This window comes from Neofelis nebulosa, chromosome 6 (genome assembly GCF_028018385.1).
Source record: "Neofelis nebulosa isolate mNeoNeb1 chromosome 6, mNeoNeb1.pri, whole genome shotgun sequence".
Classification (NCBI taxonomy): Eukaryota; Metazoa; Chordata; class Mammalia; order Carnivora; family Felidae; genus Neofelis; species Neofelis nebulosa.
The window spans coordinates 55219585-55240100 of record NC_080787.1 but is presented as its reverse complement, the minus strand read 5'-3'; the positions used below and the strand labels follow the sequence as shown (position 1 = coordinate 55240100).

At 37.9% G+C, this 20516-nt stretch overlaps 1 protein-coding gene across 13 annotated transcripts in view; it reads right to left on the bottom strand.

Annotated features, from left to right (window-relative positions):
* Positions 1–20516, bottom strand: part of MLIP (muscular LMNA interacting protein) — a 245275-nt gene that overhangs the window by 9821 nt on the left and 214938 nt on the right. For 11 of the 13 annotated variants that reach the window (XM_058734280.1, XM_058734281.1, XM_058734291.1 and 8 more), the window contains one exon: positions 616–669. The exons of the other annotated variants lie outside the window; for them this stretch is intronic. In XM_058734280.1, the coding sequence (XP_058590263.1) occupies positions 616–669 (54 nt within the window). The remainder of the gene's footprint in view (positions 1–615; positions 670–20516) is intronic. 13 annotated transcript variants of the gene reach the window in all.

Below are 20516 nucleotides of genomic sequence, written 5' to 3'. Positions count from 1 at the left end.
TTTGATGGTCGAGACAGGACAACAGTGTTTCACATATGTATCCAAAGTGGAAATCACAAAGACAGATATTGGGAAAGAAAGAGTTGGTTTATGATCAAGGTACTACACACATGGGGACCTCTAGAACCACCTTTCACATCGACAAGCAGCAAGAATGTACTTACTCAGCTATCAGTTGCTTCTGAACAACACAAAGTGGGCCAGTTAGTTTTTTTCTTTTTTAAAAAATGTAAATATTGGGGTGCCTGGGTGGCTCAGTCGGTTAGGCCTCCGACTTTGGCTCAGGTCATGATCTTGTGGTCCGTGAGTTCAAGCCCCGAGTCGGGCTCTGTACTGACAGCTCAGAGCCTGGAGCCTGCTTCGGATTCTGTGTCTCCCTCTCTCTCTGCCCCTCCCCTGCTCATCCTCTGTCTCTCTCTCTCAAAAAAAAATAAACATTTAAAAAATTAAAATTTAGATATTTAAATTTAATATTTAAATAATTTAATAATATTTAAATAATTTCAATATTAAAAATACTTTAACTATTAATATTTTTTAAAATAAGATTTATTTCCACAACCTAATATCACATGGAAATGGATAACTATATCTCTAATTGTATCTTACATTTACCTCTTTGGAATCAAGAATTTCATGTTCAGGAATAGCCACCATTGGATGACTCAGCTTCACAGAAAAGTTGCCCAGGATGTGATCAGGGGTAGGAGTAAGGAGAAATAAATGTTTAAATTTCATTTAAATAGATATTTAAGCAATGGCATAAGTATATTATCGCTGACCACAGTAGATTCTTCCAAATGTAAACATTTGATTTGAATTTAAATTTGATTTGATTTGTTATTAAAAACATGGGCAGATATTCTTGACATAGAAAAAAAAAAGGTGTCAGTGGTGAATACATTGAGCATGAGACCGTATCTTATTTATCTTTGTGTCTCACATAAACTCTTAACAGTGTTTGGCATATAGCATAGATAGTTATTAATTGTTTATTGAATAAATGAATTGTTAAAACACATGGCAGATTTCACAGAGAGGAAACAAAGTTATATTTATGTCTCAATCCTCACATTAGGCCTCAAATTTAAAAGCTCCAAAGCGAAAGAAACCAATCATGCTCAGATCCCAGTATATGCAGATGTGTCTACAGAGAGTAAATGCTTCCTCAGAATATAAAGCATTGTGTATTGCAAACATTAAGAATCTCAATGTATAGGGACTTCATAAGCATTGCAATCTTACAGGATGAGGGTATTACAATTAGTTTACAACACAGTGCCATTTTAATAGGAGAGAGGCTTTTTGCTTATGTAGAAATGTTTATTGTTGCAGGGGTCTTCTAAGCATTATACATACATTTAAACCTATTAAGATAGAAAAAGGCAGAGGGAATACAGGAAAAGAGAGAGGCAGAATAAGGGACCCACATACACGAAGGGCAGGGGCGAGCTATCACTCATAATAAATCTGCCCCCCTTTTTTCACCATCTCTCCTCATTTCAACTTTGGGGGAACCACAGTACCTGATTTGCCAGACCACTCCTTGTTCCTACTATTGTCCTGGGCAAATCAGGATTATGAAAATAATTGCCCCCCCCCCCCTTTTCACTCTCACTAGGGTCCTGCTTTGATCAGTAAATCAGTAGAACAGTGACTAGTTCCTAATCCTCCAGTAAAATTCAGAGGAGCCCAACAATCTGGCCTTGGCCCAGGGAGGGTGCCATCATTGGCTGCTAGGATAGCCAAGGAGGTCCTGTTCCACATCTCCTCAGGCTTCCCTCCCTCTGTTCCAGCAGATTTTCACAAATGGAGCCTGCTTTTATTTAAAGCTATAGTTTCACTAAATCCCAAACATTACACTCTGTTCCCAACTATGAAATCCTCTGGGTATCATAACATCAAGACTCTTAGCTGCCTAAGACCATCGCTTTAAATAGAAGCATGATCTGGTCCCAGAGCCAACTAGAGATCTAAATAGCATTCCAGAAATCATCTGGAAGTGCTTAGTTCTCATTCATTGAGGTCTCCTGAGATCCTAAGTATGGCTCAGGACTGGACTTATGTACCATTTCAAACCTTAAACCCAGGTAATTGGTCCTGGAGGCAGCAGAATCTTTAGCATACCTAGGCCAAGCTCTAGGGTAATTATATAAATCAGTAGAGTTGCACAATGGCAAATTTTCATTCTCCTAGTTGCTTAAGATATAATAGGATAAATATCCAAAAATTTAAAAACGTTGGAAACCTTCCAATAAAATTTTCAGCTAAGATTAGAAAAGTAATTGAATAATTATGTAATACCTATTTTTATACTCCATTCCTTCTTTCCAATATAGGCACTCATTCATTTATATCCATTTCATTTTAATCTTTAATTTCAGAAACTGTGTGTTAACTACCCTAATCAACAGACGAGAACAGAAAATGACGAATCCAAATTAACTGGTATTTCCCTAATCATTTATGTTTGGCTTTGGAATGCTTTCTTCTCTTTATGATTTTTTTTATCACAGTGGGTTTGCCTTTGTATTATCCTCAAGCTGACTAAAAATGTAAAATAAAATGTGATAATAATATCTTTGAAGGTTAATGGATTTAGCCATAACAATTTATTATGCACTCATATGAAGAATTCCTTACACATATTAGTTTACTTTTCACAACAACCTAGTGAGCACTGGTATTACCCTGTTTCACAGATGAGGAAATCAAAGCACTCAGAGACAGAATGACTTAGTCCAGGTCCAGAACTAGAAAGCGGCAGAGCCATGACTGGAATCCAGGATGAAAGTTTCAGAGACGGTGCTTTCAAAGCAAGGGTAAAGTGGTAATATGCCAGGAAGTTACTCAGGAGACAGGACAGTGGTGCCAGGGTAAGGGAGTGGGGTGCATCATTTTGCAAAAGGAAGAGCCACATATTAAAGACATGAGTGCCTCATTCAGAGATCAGATGCAGTCAGGAGTGTCTGGTATAGTTATGAAAGGCCACACCAGAGACATAATACAATGGAGCTTATGTGTCAGATGAGGAGTCTGACTTCATTCTCCAGGCAATGAGAAACCAGTGAAGTACTTTAAGCAAGAAAGGGGCATGTGTGATCAGATTTTCATTAAGAAAGAAAGAAAGAAAGAAAGAAAGAAAGAAAGAAAGAAAGAAAGAAAGAAAGAAAGAAAGAAAGAAAGAAAGAAAGAAAGAAAGAAAGAAAGAAAAAAAGAAAGAAAGAAAGAAAGAAAGAAAGAAAGAAAGAAAGAAAGAAAGAAAGAAAGAAAGAAAGAAAGAAAGAAAGAAAGTCATTGTGAGTGATGTGCAAAATATGGAAGGTTGTGGAAGTGGAGTGAGAGGTCGGGGGGCTTGGAAGATTTACATAATCCAAGAGAGAGAATAAAGAAGGTTTATATTAAAGCATTGCCTTACAGTGTGGAACAGACTCAAGATTTTCCTGGGTAACTCTAGACCCCCTATGTCCCAGGATGAGTGAAGAAGCATCAGGTAGACACGTTGATATGACTTCCCTACTGATTAGGGAAGACACACTGAGAAGCCTTGGAGAAAATTAATGTTGAGTGTTGATTATCTCTGCTGAATAGAGAGACTGTGTACCGCATAAGGGCTAGAGATGCTAAGTGCAGAGGACAATAAAATATTGTGTGAAAATCTTCTCACAAGAAGAATGGTAACAATGAAGCTAAACCATTAAAATAAATTCTACAGGGCTACCTGGGCTAGCTCAGTCGGTAGAATGTGTGACTCTTGATCTCAGGGTCATGAGTCTGAGCCCCGTGTTGGGCATAGAACCTACTTAAAAAATAAAACAAAATAAATTCCACATAGGTGAGTGGCTTGCTATGCAGTGAGTAGGTGTATGGTGAAGGACAGAGTCATTCAAGACTGTTTATTTGGTGCTAAGTGTTCTGGAAAGCATATTACTATTATGCCTCAAAAAGAAACTGAAAAGTTAGTAATTTTATCATCAGAGCATTATTCAGCATAGAAGGATGAGTGAGATAGAAAGCTCAGGTGAAATGAGACACAACATACTTTTATCCTGGATGCAAACTCATGTCCTGGATATTGTATCACAGATTAATTGGACCTTTGCTCACTCACTACTGTGGGATAATCAACAAGTGGTATTTGAATACAATATTCAGTTGATTTTTATTACACTCTTGATCCCAGCTGCCACCACACTAATATAAAGCCTTACGAAGTGTTTGTCACCAGTGTGGGGCTTTCTCATAAATGTCACTTCTTCTCCCAAGGTAACACGAACTTCTCTAACAAAGACAGATAAATGAGCTCAAGCCAACTGAAGAAATCAGAACCGCGACAACCAGAAAAAAAGAAAACATGCAAAATGTGGTTAAACCACTTCTTTAAGTCTTGACTCCACATGAGAAATGGAATTCAAAGCTCTAACTTTGGTGGCCTCCCACATGAAGATGAAGGTGGTTTTCTTGGCTACCAGAAATTATGAAGCAGAGGAAGATTTGTGAGAAATGTTAACATTTTAAAATTGGCAAGAGTGCTACAAATGCTATTCAGAATTCAGTCCTTTGAGATTGCTTCTTAGCTGAGCTATATCTTCTCCTAAATCTCCTTCACTCCATTCATCTTTGGTAAATGGTAACTTCCACTTCCGTTTCCTGGTGTAGACTTGTGAACCACTCAAGTTACAGTGTAACCGTCTGAAGAACATCCCTCAAAATAGATGTGAGAAACTATTTTAGCAATACCTACAGCAAATCGTGTATTTCATAGGTATATAATGCTGTCATTATGAAAGTGTAAGCCTTTGGGCATCACGTGGATTGTGTCATTCAGTTTTAGGACCTTTACACTTGGCACAGGACCTGCTCAGCACAGAGTACAAGCAAATGATTACTGGGTAAATAAATTAAGGAAAGAAAGAATGAATGAGATGGCTATGGAAAAGAGGATTTTCTGACTTGCAAAATTAAAGAATTCTGAATTAGTGAAGAATTAGGACGCATTTACTGCATTCCTAAAGAACTCATTTGTATGAAATTTTGCAAGTCAAGGGAATTCTGAGCTAGAAGTATCATGCACATGTGTTCTATTTGACCCTCACAATTTTTTCTTTAAATTTTTTCTTATTTTTTTTTAATGTTTATTTTTGAGTGACAGAGAGAGAAAGAGCATGAGCAGAGGAGGGGCAGAGAGAGAGAAAGGAAGACACAGAATCCAAAGCAGGCTCCAGGCTGTGAGCTGTCAACACAGAGACTTATGTGGGGCTCGAACCCATGAACCTTGAGATCATGACGTGATCCAAAGTAGGACACTTAACCGACCGAGCCACTCAGGCACCCTAACACTCACAATTCTTTTGCCCAAAAAGGAAATGAATTTAGTTGTGTTTGAGGCTACCAACTCTACCTGCAGGTTTGTATTTCTAGTTTCTCTTGAACTGCTTAAATGTCTTGCAAACTTCTTCTCAGGCACCACCTCCACTTACGACGTAAAGGTGGAAGTCCTTCAAAATGCTTGGTAAGGGAATGAAGAGTATGAAATATGGGTTTGTCTTATTTCCCATAAAGACTTCGAGCTGCCGGAGGGTAGGACCCATCATACCCTAGCAGTTGTATACCAAACACTGGATCCGCCTTATTGCTCGAGTCTATGCCTTTGGCATCTGCGTGGCTCAGTTGGTTGAGCGTGGTTCGTTGAGCTCAGATCATGATCTCGTGGTTCATGGATTCAAGCCCCACACTGGGCTCTGTGCTGACAGCTCAGAGCCTGGAGCCTGCTTTGGATTCCGTGTCTCCCTCTCTCTCCGCCCCTCCCCCCACTCACACTTTGTCTTTCTCTCCCAAAAATAAATAAACATTAAAAAAATTTTTTAAAAAGTCTATGCCTTGAACAAAACATGGGAGTGATCCAAGTTTTCTGTTACTGAGGGCAGTTTATGGCATGTGCTATGAGGAAAAACCTGCTCTCAGTGACAGGGAGAAACATACTACTCCTACCCATATGTCTTAAAGAGCTCTTCTGCACTAGCATAAAAAATTACCTACAGAATATCAGTAATTTAAATATTTCTTTTTAGAATTTAAAGATGCAGCATCTCTTTTTTGGTGATGCCCAAAAGTATTAAAAATTTTCCCATGCCAGGGGTGACTGGCTGGCTCAGCTGGTAGAGCATGTGACTCTTGATCTTGGGGTAGTAAGTTCAAGTCCCATGCTGGTGTAGAGATTACTCAAAAATAAAATCTTTAATTTTTTTTTTTTTTCCTATGCCACTAACTCCTTGTGTGACTTAGGGAACATCACGTTGGCTCTGGGCCTTGGTTTCCTCATCTTTAAACTCTGGGCCCTAACTAGATGAGTTCTGGTACCTCCTCTACTCAGATAACTCAGTGAGTCTGTGACATATAAAAGGAACTCTGTTGATGGATAAATGATGCTGTCTCAGAAAAAAAAAAAAAAAAAAGAAGTGCTTCTTTCTTGGAATCTCCCGCACTGAGCCACAGCTGAGCTAGAAGCTGTACCTCCGTCAATGGTAAAGATGAACTCTCCACAGAATCTCAACTGGAGGGGCACCTGGATGACTCAGATGGTTAAGCGTCCAGCTCTTGATTTCAGCTCACGTCATGATCTCGCAGTTCTCGGGATTGAGCCCCGCATCTGTCTCCGCACTGTCAGATTCTCCCTCTCCCTCTCTCTCTGCCCCTCCCTACTTGTGCTCTCTCTCTCCCTCTCCCTCCTTCTCTCTCTCTCTCTCTCTCAAAAATAAATAAACATTAAAAATTAAAACTAAAAAAGAATCTTATCTGGAATCCTTAATATCAGTTCTTAACTGTGCTACTTGCTCCTTGTATGTATGAACGTTTATAAATACTACAAAGTTTCACAACATTCCTCTGTGTATTCCCTGAGTATTGTCATATACTCAGTTGGCATTTGGTATATTTTCATTGTTTTATAAACCCAGAGAAAACTTCCTATTGAGTGTTGATCATTAATATCATTATTGTGGGGTCTAAGTACCAGTAAATCTAATACCAGTAAGAAAACAGGAATTTTCTGCTCTGATCTTTGTAATAAGTCTTTTTAGATATGGTTGAAAATTTCCAAATTAAACTATTTTTATTGTTTGCCTTTTCTCTTCCATCCCAGGAGGGATAGACTTGGGACAGTTAGAATTCCTTCCTCTAAAGACCACTTTCTAAAGGGCAGTTTAATGGAATTTTTTTTTCTCATCTACTCTGTGTTCAGCCTGTTTTGAAAACAAATACCACATCCCTGTGTTTATTCACATTTTTCATCTAGATTTCCTTCTTTCTCAACTAGAAAATGACTTCCCTAAGGGGTTGAACTACACCATTCACTTTTTTCATTGCACAGCTTCCAGGTTGTAATGAAAATGGAACAACATCTATATTCCAACACCATTCAAATTCGGGATTCAAATTTGGGAAACTGAAATTGGAATTGACAAGGAAGCATATTTGTTCTCTGTCTTTCCTTCAAGGGCACAATTATTTGCTTAGTACTACAAGCAAAACATTGCTTTCAATTGTTGATATCATACTAATTCTAATACAATCATAAACCAAAAGACTCTTTCTTCACAAAAGATAATGTTGGTGGAATATTTTTTTCCCCTGTTCTTTCTTTTCCATAGAACATAAGGGCTATTAGCTATTATATTCCAATGGGACAAATAAAAAATACAGCTCGGTATTAAGATTCAGCCTCATAAATATTTTTCAGTCCAATTCCAGCTGTTCCTAATTTGCAACTAGTTATTCCCAAGTTGCAAGAAACCTATCCCAGGACCCAGGAGTGTGTCAACAGATGTCAATCGATGTATTACAAAAATTTGGAAAAGTGTTTCTTAGGAGGAGCAGGCACAAACATGATGGGGTCAAACTGTGTTCTCCCTGACTTCCAAACACCCCCCTACCAGACCCCATTCTGCTCTCCCCTAACACTCCACTCCCAGCAGCATCTTTGAGAATGTAAGGAGGAGAGGTTGAAGAGGAAGAGAGCAAATGAGCTGAGGACTGTATGACTTAAGATCGGGAAAGCAAGGCTGTCAGAATATGTCAGGAATGGCTGCAATCTAAGACCAAGTTACAATAGGCACTGCAGGATGTAGGTGGGGCAAGATGGGGGTAGTGAGTGAGTGTAGTGACAGTTTCAAGGTGTATGGAAGACAAGGTAAGAGTGTTAGGAGGGGCTCCTGTCATTCCTGAAATGTAGTGTGAAGCAGTGTATATAAAGATGGAGGAATGGAGTCCACCTCCAAGGAAGTGGGGCAGACAGGCTACATACTGGAGGCAGCCCTCGTCCCTGGAGAATCTCATCTCTAAAATCTCATCCCTGGAGAATCTGTCTCCTTTTACTCCTTGCTATCTTCCCGGCAAAAGCACATCCTAATAGCCATGGTAGTTTTTATTCAAACTTCAAACCATAATGGATGTGGTATTTACTAAGTTAGAAGTCCATAGAAAACCCCTATGTTTAGTTATGTTATGTTAGTAGGTTTTAGCCATTCCAAAGAGTGAGATCTTTTGCAAATTAGGATAAAAATGCTTATAATACTACATATTTGTCTAATATTTTTATCACCTACAGTTTGATAAACTGTTAAAATGTTATTGAAATTTTGAAGCATAAAATGCATTCTCAGGCATAGGAAGCTTCAGAATATTTGCCAAATAAGGACTGCTTTAAAGGCCTTCTTAGATCAAGAAGAGAAACAAATGCAGGAGGGTGAAGTAGGAAATTCAGGAAGGTAGGGTAATAAAGCACTCTGAGTATGGTTTTGCCATTAAACAAAGAAAATAGGAAAAAGAAAGACCATGTAAAAGACAGAAATTATAACCATAAAATGGCAGAAATAAAAATTGAGAATGAAATATATCAACATGATGAGAGGTAATGGAAGGGGCAAGATGAGACTTGTCTTACTAGAAGATTTAGATATTAATAAGGATATATGAACATGAATGTGGACCCTAAATTAAGGGCAATCATAACAACAAAATAGAATGAATCACTTTTAAACTAGTAAACTAAAACCAAATCTCTTGGGTGGAAAGCTGGAGAGAAAAGAAATTGTAGTAATGGAAAATGTAAAATAATATGACAATATTAAGGTCATGTAGTGAGATAATCTCATACATTAAGAGAAATCTCTATAGGCACAATTAAAAATCAAGACCAGAGAATATTTGGTCAATAAAAAATACACACACACAAGAAAACGTATAAAAATTGAAAATAAGAGGAAAAGATTTATCTATCCAAAATGAGACAAAATAAAACTGGAATAGCAATGTTATATTTATAAATGGATGGACCTTAAGAAAAAAATTATAAGAGACAAGAAAATACATTATATACTAGTAAAAAAAAACCTCAATGGACAAGAAGATCTGACCATCGTAAGTATATATTCTTAATAATACAAAGTATTGAGATTAGTGTTTGACCTCTGATTCTTTGAGGGCAAAGGAGAGACCTTATGCTTCATTTTAATGCTTCAATAGAACTAAGATAGTGTTTCAATGACCAATGGGAGCTAAGTAAATATTTTTAAACAACCTAAAGAAGGGTCCAACCCCATGGTCATATCTTCCTTCCACAAAATGTTTCTACTTGATTCACAGAACATATGGAACATAAGGCTTATTGAGGGCAAATGGGTACTATTATTTGATAGCTGTAAAGAAAATGTTCTGAGTTGTATTGAATCGGTCACACGTGGGTAAACTTCAACAAATTGAAAAATCTGAAAAAATGTTCTGCTTATATTTTAGTGAAAGGAGTAAAACAGTGACCACATTAAGCAAGATGAAGCCACATAGGAACATTCTTCCCTGAAGTTTCAAAATAAGAGACTCCTCCATGATGCACATACCACATGGTATATGTGGTTTTTGTTACATTGAGTAAAAGAATAATGAAATAAAGCAATGAGACAAAAAGTAGGTTGAACCATATCAAACTGATAAAATTGATGTTCTTGTAGGTCAAGAACTGTTGGATGTGGATCCACCTCATACAAAAGACATCTGAAAAATAAGTCATAGCATTAAAGGAAGTTTAGACAAATACCTGTGCTCAAAGGTAAACATATATGTGTGTGTGTGTGTGTGTGTGTGTGTGTGTGTGTAGACTCAATTTATAAAAACTCGGTTTACAAAGATGAATGCCTCCACAAGGGTTTTTATCATATTTCAGGGCCTACAGCTGCCTCCTTCTATAGACCATTGCCCTCAGTTGAGGATACCAGCCCTTAGCCCTCAGCTGAGTTTCTTGACACTCTCCCACATCATGGTCCACAACCAAAGATTGACTGACAGTGGGGATCAAAGTTCAGCACCTTTTCCACAAGGGCGGATAACTTTGCAATCTATGCTACCCTCCCTATGAGTTAGGCCAAGGCTCACCTCTACCTGAGAACACATTTGCTCTGCTACTTGTCCTTCTCAATGAGGATTCACTCTCTCTTTTACAGGAAATAGCACTACCTCAGTAAATCACAAACACCTGAACCCTTGTCTCAGGCTCTGTTTCCAAGGAAACAGCTCTGGATACCATGCACTGGGGAAGAGGCAGGTGGCAGCTGAGTGCTCTGATATACAAGGAACTCATTTTTCCTTTGTGCCTCTATCTGAACAAGGTGCAACTTGATGGCAGTTTATTTTCTTTATGCCTATAAAACACAAGTATGGTCAATAGATTCTAAGGAGCCAGTATGTTTTCTATAAGAGCTTTAAAAATCATCTTTCTCCAAGTGTACCTTTCCTCACTAAAATTGCCATCCAGCCTGCCTCCTACTGCACAGTTCTTATGAATTAGTAAGTTCTTAATTTTTAAAATGATTTTATTAAAAATGTTACAATGAAAAAATTCAGCTATAGATGACAACAAATGAGCTCAGAGACAGAGGTATAAGAATTGATTGTTCTTGATTTCCTAGAAGAAATTTAAAAGTCAACTGTTTGTGATTACACTAAGTACATTTTCAGAATGAACACTGGTGATTAGATAACCTGAAACATGCCTGGTCTCAAATGCCAGCCTGTCATTAAGGCATCTGTTGTGTTGACATGTCCTTCTTGCCCTCTAGTGGAGAACGTAACTAAATATGATTGATACTTGATTTTTCAGAACTGTTTGTCTTAAGATACCTGCTCCCTGGCATTCATTTTTAATGTTAAAAGCCCAATTAATTTGCATTTACCCATTTTGAACAGAATGTTCTTTATGAACATATACAGATTCATCCATTCTGAAAACAATTTGGCATAGGCAAACAGTGCCCCTGTTTTGGTTTCCTGAAAAATCTAAAAACATTAAAAACCAATTTTGAGTTGGCTTTTTCTCCTATTCCACCCACCTCAAAGGTTTTCTATTCTACAATATCAGAATAGTTATCCAATTCCCAGAAACTCCCAAAGTTTCCAGAAAAGTTTTGGAATTGAGAGCAAGGTGGCTTATCTCTCTGGGATGATAGAAAATAAATTTTCTTGGTTTATTCACACAGAAGGATTTCTAATTATGTAGATGAAACAAAAACAGATATTATCAAGGAGGAGGATAAAATGAGGTTTTTGCCTCTAAAGTTCAAGATGACTTCTTTTTTTTTTAATTTTTTTAACATTTATTTATTTTTGAGAAAGAGAGAGAGAGCACGAGTTGGGGAGGTACTGAGAGCCAGAGGGAGACATAGAATCTGAAGCAGGCTCCAGGCTCTGAGCTGTCAGCACAGAGCCTGATACAGGGCTGGAACCCACAAAATGCGAGATCATGACCTGAGCCAAAGTCAGATGCTTAACCAACTGAGCCACCCAGGGGCCCCTCAAGATGACTTCTTTCAGTAAATATGGCGGCCTCAGTCTGTCAAAGTATTAGATGTACAGTGGTTCTCTTAGGCACTAACCTTTGAGTCTGCTGCAGAAACATGGTTGCAGCCTGGGGTTGTAAGGTGAAAAGCACTGTGGCCTTTCATGATAAACCCAGTCTCTTCCAATAACTCACATCATCATGGCCTTGGGTGTGTTAGGAGTATTATTCTGCAACATTTGTCTCCAGTTTCCTCATCTGTGAACTGAAGGAAGGCGCGTGACCTCAGTGGTTAGTTCCTGTCCTGAGGTAAATGGCTCTGTTATTTGGCCAGACAGAAGTCTATGATTCCAGAGTGGTGGTGTTGGTAAAGCTGATGATGCTATTTCCTTGATAGTTTTTGTTTTGTTTTGTTTTGTTTTGTTTTGTTTTGTTTTGTTTTGTTTTGAAGGGAGAGTCTTAAGAAAAATTAGTCAAGTGCCAGCTTTTGAGCTAGTCTGCTGGAATTTTATACAAATTATTTACACTTTCTGAGCCCAGTTTCTTTGTATGTGAAATAAAGGGGATAAAACCTACTTTATTATGCTTTGAAATTTAACTAAAATGCTGTCTATAAAGTGGCATGTTATTTGCAACGACATGGATGGATCTTGAGGGTATAATTCTTAGTAAAATAAGTCAGCCAGAGAAAGGCAAATCCATATGATTTCACTAATATGTGGGTTATAAGAAACAAAAGAAAGAAAAACAAAAACTCTAAAAATTAGAGAACTGGTGATTACCAGAGAGGAGGTGGGGTGAAATAGGTGAAGGCGATTAAGCGTGCACTCAGCGTGGTGAGCTCTGAGTACTGTAAGACCTGTTGCATCACTAAAGTGTATACCTGAAACTAATATGACTGTATGTTAACTATACGGAAATTAAAAAGTTAAATTAAAAAATAATATAATAAAATAAAATAAACATAAATAAATAAAGTGGAACGTATGCCTACTTTTTCCCAGTATGAATTTCTTTCTTACAAAACTTCAGTGACCCCTCAACTCACTCCCCGCCTTCTGCTCACATATCCAGCTAACCCAGTGCCCCCAGGGATGCAGAAGCTGTCTGAAAGTCTTACTTCTGGCTAACTTCAAACGATAGGTCTTGGTTCCAGTTGCTTCTTCAATATGCTGGCCTGCTTCCATTTCCTCACGCTTGGCCCTGTTCCTTTTCTTTCCCGCCTGGAAAACTTCCTGCTGTTCCTTCTAACTGGAGTGCCCAGCAGGTCCCCAAATGGCTTCTTTTTAGACCTGGATTCAGACATCGTGGCCTCATTACGTCTTTCTGAATTCATCAGACTAGAGCAGGACTTCTGTAACAGATACTCATAACTACTTGATTGTCTTCTACGTGACACTTGCCACAATTATCATTAAGTAATGGGCTTTTTTTGCATATTTAATTTCTGCTTCTCCCAAGTAGAGAAGAACGTACCTGGCAAAGGCCCCTCACATTTCTCTGACCTTGATCTCCGTGTATGGCCAGCAGAGACACCTAAGGGATACTTAGTAAATCTTTGTGAAATAAGTAATTTGTCAACTTCCTGACTCCAGGGTTCCGAGACCTCATGTTGGAATAAAAAAGCTGCAAAATTTATGCTCCTTATTACCAGTAGGGAGTTAGGCTCTTACTTAGACAAGGTTTTTGTAACCTTGAACCAAATCACTTAACTTAGTGCTCATTTTCTCATTTTGAAGCTAGGTGCAATTGTAAACGGCTTCTCTCAAAGGAGTGTTACTTTATTCTTAAAATACATCTGGAAAAGACTTTTCACATCTTTAGATCTAAATATTTACAGCTTACCTTAAAAAAACAAATTTTTATTTCAAAGCCCCCTCAGCCTTTGAACCAGTAGGTGAAGGTTAGAATTGCTTTAGATTTTCCCTTCTGCAGCTAAATCACAATCTGCTTTAACTTCTGTTGATTAATCTCTGTTGAAATATCAGAGGAAGTCTCAAAAAAAAAATCTCCTTTCAGATGAGCTATTAAAAAATTTAACCCACGTTGGAAACATCCCTATATTAAAATTTTAATTCACTTATCACATGTCTGTAGATTCATAAAGTCAGTTTTCTGAGTAGCCATGCAATGATATCACCAGTTAAGATAGTCTCAATAATGGACACAATAGAAACTTTACAAGTTGACTGAATTTGAAAATAAATAAGTAGGAGAACAAATGGAGGAAAAGAAAGTGAGAAAATTCAACGTTTATAGGGTGAATGACCCAACGGGTTTAAAGGAAGCATGCTCTTGACCTAGGAACAAGCTAAAGCCATTTTACGGAGGATCCTTTCCTACCTACCCATCCTGGATATAAAAGTTGCCTTCCTTTCTTCTGTCTTCCTAGTTCATTCACATAGTACAGCACTACCAGGAAACCTCATCAGAGGTTCCAGAGTCCATTGCCAACCCCTAATACTCCATTTTGTGAAAATAAAAGACAATAGAACTTGAATCTCCTGATAAGTTCACTATTACATTTAGGTGTAACATTCCTATGCCTATTCCCTAAACTGTATATTTCTTAACCATAAAACATTTGGCTAAAAAGGTTCCGACACTATTCAAATAGCTGTCTCTCACTTTCGGCTTATTCTGAGTGATCCTTAATGTAGAAAAAAACAAATAATGAATGGAATTGGACTGAAATATCTCCATTGTGTTCACTCTCCTCTCATTTTGTCATTGCAGACAAGTTATATTTCCTCTTTATTCTTAATCTATAATCTCAAGAGCAGCTGCTTGGAAAAGAGGCTAATAAAAACGGATCAGTAAATACTGTGTTGACACATCATAAAGATAAGATACATTTCAAGTTAAATGTTTCACCTCTCTTAGCAAGAACATAATTCTAATATAAAGGATCAGTATATTCTAAAACCTCATTTTATGAAAAAGGCATTTTAATTTCTTAAAAAGTAAATCATAAAGTACATGTTGGCAGCTACAGTACTTTTTCAAAGAGAAATGACTTTTAATAATTGAAGCAGTGTTCTGGGGAAAAAAAAATGTACCTTCTGATTCAGTAAGTCCATGAATACTGGACGTATAAACACTCAGCCCAATGGTAGATGTTACAAGCACATGGGAGCAATTTTGATTAAGAATTCAACCTAACATTTTATGACTTTCTTTAATTAAGAAAAAAAAATCCTGTGACCTAAGGTAGTATATATACCATTTAATACTTGTGTCTCCTTTTACTTGATAAAAGTTTTATGTGAAAAATCAACCATTATAATCAAGCACTTTTTAACATGTTGATATAGTTTTTCTTTGTAAATTTATTTCTCATAATGAAGTTTATCTTCTTGTTGAATCATGATGGAATTTAAAAGATGAAAGAGGAATAATTTGCTACCATAGGGAAAGCTCAAAATTTTCAGAAACGTAAAAACTTTTAAGATCATCCAGTCCAGTGGAAGTTATGAGTTTAGGAGTGTTTTGTTTTGTTTTTTTGATTTTTTGTTTTTGCTTTTTGGTTTTTTTTGTTAAGCTTATTCATCTATTTTGGGAAAGAGAGAGAGGGAGAGGGAGAGAGACAGAGAGTGTATGTGCGAATAGGGGAGAGGCAGAGAGAGAGGGAGAGAGAGAGAATCCCACAGAGGCTCTACATTGCCAGCACAGAGTCCAATGAGGGGCTCAAACCATGAGATTGTGACCTGAGCCAAAATCAAGAGTCAGAAACTTAACCAACTGAGCCACTCAGGTGCCCCTGAGTTTAGGAGTTTTAAGTAAGTCTCCGGAATCTGCATTCTTCTGAAGCTCCCCATGTAATTCTCATGAAATATAGCCCAGTTTTGATCTTAGAGTAAGAGTTTTAGAACCAAACCCAATATCCTACTATTCCAGAGGAAAAAGAAACTCATGGAAAAAGAGTGACCTGTGTCAACAATATCATTTCTGCAAATTAAATGTACACAAAATAATAATGCAATATTTGGAAGAAAATATGCAAACAAATGAAAAATAGTATAGTAGACTATGAAGAAAAAGGAAAGGGGAGTGAGAAATCAGAGGTAAAGCAAATACATATGGGAATAAACTTGAAAGCATTAAAGGAAGGAATAGGTTGTAATACAAGGAAAAAACACATTTTAGATGAGAGTAATGTCCTCCCAGTTATATCGATGGATTGTTTCTTCACTTCAGCACCAAAATTCCACAAACAACAGGTAGCATGCTGAAAAAATATATAAAACTGAGAACTTAAGTTGGAACATGAAAGTTTCAGGTTGCCACTTGATCTTGGTAAAAATCCTATGATAGAGATTCTATTTTTTTTTACATTTTTTTAAATTTCTTTAAGTAATCTCTGCACCCAAAGTGGGGCTTGAACTCATGACCCCGAGATCAACAGATGCATGTTCTATCTACTATGCCAGCCAGGTGCCCCTAGAGATTCTATTTTTATTGCTATTTTATAAATAAGGAAACTAAAACAAGAGTATGGGTTACTTTTCTAAACACGGCCATAGAACAATTCATTTATTCAACAAGATTAATTCAGCAACTGATGTCTTACTTTTTTAGAGGCTACAGTTTTGTTGCCCTAGGTCTACTTACTGATCAAACTGGACACTTCTAATAATGACAAGGAGCAAAGAAATAATTGAAATCATATAATATTAAAACTATTTATTAACAAATGGTTTGTTACACTAGCAGATCTATAAGATATTTATTTTCAAAAAAACACTATTTTTAAAAGTATTTTTTTTCCAAAACAATAGGAAAAATAGAATAGATACACTTTTACAAAAATGTCCAGGACGGATCAGGACAGGTGTCATCTTACACAGGAATATATGTTTTCCTCTCTCCGTGAAAGATCTTCACATCTTGCCCTGACCCCCAGCAGTCCTGATCACAGCCTGGGGTCTGCAAGCTGGAGTGATCAGGGCTGGGAGGGTCTTGGGCAGGAAAAACAGAGGTAGGAGATGAATAGCTAATGCTCTCCTGTTCTGAAGTGAAAGCTTTTTTTCAAGGGGCTACTCCAGAGATAAGCACTGAAATACTCCAGTTGAATGTGTTAGAAAAAGCTGGCTCCAACACATGCATAGAAAATATACAGTAGAGGGGCACCTGGGTGGCTCAGTCGGTTGAGCAGCTGACTTCAGCTCAGGTCATGATCTCATGGTCCGTGAGTTCGAGCCCCGCATCAGGCTCTGTGCTGACAGCTCGGGGCCTGGAGCCTGTTTCAGATTCTGTGTCTCCCTCTCTCTGACCCTCCCCTGTTCATGCTCTGCTTCTCTCTGTCTCAAAAATAAATAAATGTTTAAAAAAAAAAAAAGAAAGAAAGAAAATATACAGTAGAATTTAATAGCAGTGGAACCAATGGGGGGATGCCTATGTGAGGAAACCTGCCACACTTATCTCTTTGATGAGACAGAAGCAGACTAGAAATAAAAGAAAATGGTAAATGGCCACAAACAAGGTACAAGGATCATGCGTTTTAGGAAACCAAAAGTGAATAAAATGGCTGCACAGTCACAAATTAGTCCTCCAGATAACACAATTTTTCAAAAACTGAAAGAGAAGATGTCCTCAGAATGGCTGTCAATGTTCTCCTGGGGCTTCAAAGCTGTCTCTCTGTCTATAAAGATGCTGTTCTCACGGATAAAGCCTTGCAAGCTTTCACTGTAAATAGAGCCTTCCTGAGTAAGAAATCCCAGCCTCACTCCTGCCAGCACATCAGAAAAATCATCCTGACTGTGAAGGTCTAGTTCTCCTTCCCTCCTCTCAGTACTATTCATAGGTCCACCATGTGTTTTCTTGTTCGTTTCTACTGCAAGTCGGAAGAAGAACGACCCAGGGGAGATGGCAGTAAGAGATAACTTCCTGTCCACATGGCCTGTGGTTGTGCTAAAAACAAGGTAGAAAATGGAGCTGGGATAAGAAAAGAGGAAAAAATACAGAAAACTGAGTGCATAAGTGGGAAAAACGAAAGTAAGCCAGAAGAATGGGGATTTGGGTTTGACTTAAAAATTAAAAAGAGAGCTGCGCCTCAGAGATAATGGGAATACAACACAGAAGAAATGAGGCAGAGGATGAAGAAAGAATAAAGGTTATGAAGAGTGATCAGCTTTCAGTTACATACCTTATATGCAGATTAGTTTTCTTACTTGATGGCCAGGAGAGTAGTTGAGACCTCTGTGGTGATGTCTGAGTGGTGCTTAGAAAAAGTAATCTTTCTAAAAGAACTGAATTCTCAAAAATAGAGGGTGTGGGTTCCTGACAGCACAGTCAGCTAAGTGACCAACCCTTGATTTTGGCTCAGGTCATGATCTCATGGTTTGTGAGATCAAGCCCTGTGTCAAGTTCCATGCCGACAGCATGGAGCCTGCTTGGAATTCTTTCTCCCTCTCTCTCTCTGCCTCTCTCTCTCTCTTTCTCAATCTCTCTCAAAAATAACAAACAAACAAACAAACAAACAAACAAAAAATAGAGGGTGGATCCACTAGGCTGTGACCTAGACATCAGCAGATATGCTGTGGAAGGTGTTATTAACTTTGAAGATAAACATTTTTATATAAATTACAAAATAGAGGAAAAATTGGTAAAATGACTGGGGATGAGATAGTTGTAAGATAATGACCCTCCACACCCAGACCTATAACTCCTCTGTACCCTTTATTGTATCAGCAATGATATATGGCCCACGGCATAATATGTCAAAATTAAAGAAAATTCTCTTGCATTCTGATAGCCAAAGTTTTGATTTACAGGATCCTGGACCCCACATTTAGAACATAAACATAAGATTTGTGAATATATATATATAATATAAATTACTGTCATACCTATGTCATCTCAGGCCTTAACATTTTATTACCAGACTCTGAACTTCATTTGACTAGTCCCTGCTTTTCTTTTCCTGAGGGCTCTTCTGGGATTAATGCTCCCATCCCACAGGCACAACCCTCAAACAAAGACAAACAGGATTCCCCACCCTGCCCGCCCTCTCCCCCACACTCCACCTCAGATTGCCTCACTGAGTTGTCCATATTGGCTCCTAGAATTCACCAGCAAATTCAAGCTCTAATTCCCACATGGTAACTTGTTTGATGATACACCCTTTATTCGACACCTTCTCCTTGTCTCAGTTCCCTACTTCCTTAACTGGTGTTTCCTAGAACCACCTCCCAAACTAACTCCTCATACATGAAACTTCTCAGGGAAATCAAAAAAGACACAATTGATTCTCATTATTCACAATAGTTATGTTGTATTAAGTCACTGCAAATATGGAATTAGCAAATCCTGAACCACTGCTCCAGGATGAAATATAAGATTAAGTTCCTGCGAGTCTGATTAGTTTTCATCAGTCAATCATATATAGTCTTGTTTAATGTGTCTTTCTGTTTAAAGATATCTTATTTAATATATTATTATTCATTAACATTGAACCTACAGCTAACAGCCCTATAATTCATGCCTAAAGAAAGCTTACCTGACATGTATAGTTTCTCTGCGAGGCACATCATAGCCTTCTAATGTATAGAATGCCAAACAGAACTTCAGCACTATGCCTGAGAGGCCATTTTAAATAGTGAAATCACCAAGAAAAAGCACAGAAATTCAAAATCTGTGGTGCTAAGACATGGAGAGAATGATTGCTTATAGCATGAGAGCTAAAACAAGAAAACAGAACATCACCTTGTTCACCCCACTGGGAACATGTGCACAGGCCAATCAAATATTGCATTGTTCTTCACATGTCCACAGATGACCAGTAAAGTGCAGTGAGTATTGTTTTCAGGGTTACCAATAAATTCTAGTGAGCAGGCAAATTCTTAAGTACGGACTCCTAGAACTTTCTACAAACAAGGGGGCAGGAAAAGAAGAGTAAAGAAGGATATGTAGATTATCTAAATCGATGATTCTAAGAGGACCTCACAGAATTTACCTGCTCCCAAGATGCAGGTAACTGTGTTTTCCACGTATACTATAGGGGCTCAGAAGTAACTAATCTAGAACCAATGAGGGCATGCCATTTAGGTGAAGAAAGGAGGAAACAGCAGTGTATTATATGACTGATGGTCATATACCAGACAGGACTGAAAACACCCCAGTAGATACCAGAACCCGCATATGGCAAAGAAAGATCAGATGCCCCCTGCCTCCACCTCCCCACCCCACCTATGTTCCTATGTTGAAGCACTCCATAAACACCCTGGAAATTGCACACAACCCAAGAAAAAGGGAGTTTCTCAACTGAGTGAAATTGTATTAAATGTACTGATAAATCCATAAATTGACTCATATTTAGTTTCTACTTAAAATGGAAATAATCCCAAATATTCAAGCATCTTAGGCTCCTAGTGAATAACCTGCATCATTTTAGGATTTGTTCATCATGAACACACATTTATTTATGGCTATACCTACAATGTGAAAAGTATCATATTAAGCATGTCACGCCCTAGATGGACACTAGGACAATCACAACAAATGAATACAAGGTAACTTGTAATATACAGGAGATACGTTGGCACAGGCAAGGATTATAAAAATTAAAAGGAGAAAAAGATCCCTGAATGTTGATGAATGGGGAAACTTCACAGATGAGCAGGGATGGTTTGACTAGTCTCTAAAGGATAAGAATGGTTTGCCTTGCCTAAGTAAGGTGAAAAACAGGAAGGTA